At 35.8% G+C, this 3,451-nt stretch overlaps 1 protein-coding gene across 1 annotated transcript; it reads right to left on the bottom strand.

The window, feature by feature from the left end:
• Positions 1-276: 276 nt before the first annotated feature.
• On the bottom strand, positions 277-801 carry LOC104096501 (uncharacterized). Its single transcript, XM_009602884.2, has one exon. It carries the CDS (start codon positions 799-801, stop codon positions 277-279), a length of 525 nt encoding a protein of 174 aa, XP_009601179.2.
• Between the last annotated feature and the right edge of the window lie 2,650 nt (positions 802-3,451).

Genomic DNA, 3,451 nt, shown 5'->3' with positions numbered 1-3,451 from the left:
TATTTTTAAAACTCAAATCCAAACGATCTAATTAAGAATGGAGGGATCGAATTGGAATCCTACCACACCCCTCGTAGTTGGAACTCTTTTAACATATACTCTGTTACTACTCTTTTTCTAATTTATTCTTTTTTTAATTTTTTTTTTGGTGAAGAAAAAATATTATTAATCATCTCAACAAAACCTGAGTACATTTAGTAACTATACAGACTCTGGAAAGTAGGTATTTCTACCTATAATTTTTCATAGTCGCAAAATGTCTATAATTCTGTAAATCTATATCTTTTTCCTATACAATTCTTCTATCCATTCCCTATTTCTTCTGCTTCCTTTCTTACTGCCATTTCTGTCATGTATAGTTTTGCATTCCTGCTGGATTTGTGTACAGATTGCTTCAGGTTTAGGAAGTCTTTGGTGCCATAGTGCTTCATTTCCTGCCTTCCATATATAATAGACCAATGCTGCTAGAACTGAGTTTACCAGATTCCTGCAGTTTTCACCTTTGACCCCTCTTGTTAATCTTCTCCACATTCCTTGTAGTGTAGTATTCTGGACTCCAATATTCAACCACTTTACCATAGCCTGCACACAAGCTCTAGAGAATTGACATTCAAAAAAGAGATGCTCAATCGTCTCAGGTGCATTATCACATATTGCACACATTGTATCTTGTGTAATCCCCATCTTCTGCAATCTCACTCTTGTTAATAATTGGCCATGTCCAGCCAGCCAACAAATAAAACTGTGCTTAGGAACATTTCCTTTACTCCATACCCACCTACTCCAAGGCCACTTTTCCATTCTTCCTAGTCTCCATAAGTAGCCACTTTTGATATTATAGTTGCCATTTTTTTATTAGCCACCCTTGGTCTACCTACCCCTGTGCAAATCTGTCTCTCACCGAGCATATTTTCTTCCAATACCAGCAGCAATCCTTAGGAGGCTTATATTGCACAAAGAGCAGCCTTTTAAGTAGATATAATCTATCCATTTCACCCATAGGTCATCTACCTTCCTAGCTATATTCCAGACATATTTACCTATTGCAGCCTCATTCCATAATATTCCATTAGTGATACCTAAGCCTCCCACTTCCTTTGGTCTACATACCAGATCCCATGCTATTAATGGTGCTCTGTTGCTCACCTCCTTCCCATCCCATAAGAAATTCCTGCATACTGTATTAATCTGTTTCATCACTGCCTTTGGTAGTAGGAATATAGATGCCCAATATGTGTGTACATGCATTAATACTGAGTTGATAAGCTGCACTCTTCCTGCATATGATAGGTGCTTTGATCCCCAAGTTTTAATTCTTGTTGTCATCCTATCTACTAACATTTCACTGTCTATATTGTTCAGTTTTTTGGTTGAGATTGGAACCCCCAGATACTTAAATGGTAGTTTACCCTTCTGGTACCCTGTTAGCTCACACAAATCCAGTAAGCTTTGTTGTTCCATATTAGCACTAAAAATATTAGATTTCCTAGCATTTGTGCAAAGTCCTGATGTGTCACGACCCAATTTCACCTATAAGTTGTGATGGCAACCACCACTATAGCTAGGCAAGCCAACTAATACATTAAACATATATCGATAAAATTTAAATTCAAGAAAAATAATAAGACACCAAATTCTACCAATGTGTATGCCAAGACCTGGTGTCACAAGTATATGAGCATCTAGTAGATTATACAAAACCTCAAATACTGTCTGAAATAAAAATAGACAGAATGAAAAAAAAAATACAAGGAGAGATACTGGTAGCTAGAGAACGGCTCAGAAAGACAGCTCACCACTATACCCCTGGATAACGTGGGTGTAAGACGATAGGTTTTCCACTAGTACTTGCCTCAGGTCCTGCACAAAAAGTGCAGCAAGTGTAGCATGAGTACGTAAACAACGTGTACCTAGTAAGTATCAAGCCTAATCTCGAAGTGGTAGAGACGAGATGACCGACTTTGACACTTACTAAGGGTTATCAATAATAAATGGAATAAATTATAATTATTCAAATCAGCATGATTCACAAAGTTAACAATAATTTATTCAATTAGTAGAAATAATAAAAACCCTTCAAATGCAATAATTTTAAATCTATTAATTAAATCATTCAATTTCAATAAAACTTACAATTTATCAAATAGCTTTACAAGCTGCAATTCAATTTCAATAAATTTCCAATTTATCAAATAGCTTACAAGCGCAATTCAATTTCAATAATTTCCAATTTATCAAATAGCTGTACAAGCTGCAATAAACTGTCCAAGTATCGTGTAATTAATATTATTAAGCACGATTTCTGCCGAGGTCGTATGACCCGATCCAGAGTTTCATGTACACTGCCGAGGGACGTGCGGCACGATCCATAGATGCATCTATCCTGCATAAGCGTTCGGCCCGCTCCACCAGAAAGGAGGACATTTTCTTATGTATCTCCGGAATGAGAGTATATTTATTATAAGATAAATTCAGGAGGAAAAATAATTTCTCTTAACAATTAATTAATTTAAATAGAAAATTTAAGCATATGAGATTTGCATCCTTTAATATTTTTATCTAACAATTCAAAATTCAAAAAATAAAATAAAAATAAAAATAAAATATATTTTAATTAAACAAGGAATACAATTTACACAAGTAATTCATGCTTTGAGTCCTAAACTACCCGGACTTTAGAATTAATAGTAGCTACACATGAACTCTCATCACCTCGTGCGTACGTAGCCCCCCACAATTAGCAACAATCATTTAATTTTAATCATCTATGGGGTAATTTCCCCCTCACAAGATTAGACAAGAGACTTACCTCGTCTTGCTCCAATTTAATCCACTAGTAAGTCTTTTCCTTGATTATCCAACTTCGATTAGCTCGAATCTAACCAAAATAATTCGATACAATCACTAAAATTTATAGGAATCAATTCTATAAGGAAATACTACATTTTCAATAAAAATTCCAAAATTAATTAAAAATTCGTTCATGGGGCCTACATCTCGGAATTCGGCGAAAGTTATAAAATCCGATAATTCATTCAATTATGAGTCCAACCATACCAGTTTCACTCAAATCCGACTCCGAATCGATACCGAAATCTCAAAAATTTATTTCTATGAGATTTTAAAAATTTCCCAAATTTCAATATCAAAACACTAATTTATGGTGAAAACAATGATATACTTGTATATGTAGACCAAATCCGAGTTAGAATCACTTACCCCAATATTTTTCCCTTGAAAATCTATCCAAAGTCGCCTCTGCTCAAGCTCAAGTTCGTCAAAAATGGCAAATGGGACGAATTCCCTTGTCTTTTATAACTTACAGATCTGTCCAATCCGATCAGGGAGCTCGATCAGGGAGTCCGATCAGGGAGCTCGATCAGGGAGTCCGATCAGGGAGCTCGATCAGGGAGTCCGATCAGGGAGCTCGATCAGGGAGCTCGATCAGGGA

The sequence above is a fragment of the Nicotiana tomentosiformis genome, chromosome 2 (assembly GCF_000390325.3).
Source record: "Nicotiana tomentosiformis chromosome 2, ASM39032v3, whole genome shotgun sequence".
Taxonomy (NCBI): Eukaryota; Viridiplantae; Streptophyta; class Magnoliopsida; order Solanales; family Solanaceae; genus Nicotiana; species Nicotiana tomentosiformis.
Note: the sequence above shows the minus strand (reverse complement) of the source record. Positions and strands in the feature narration are given on the sequence as shown.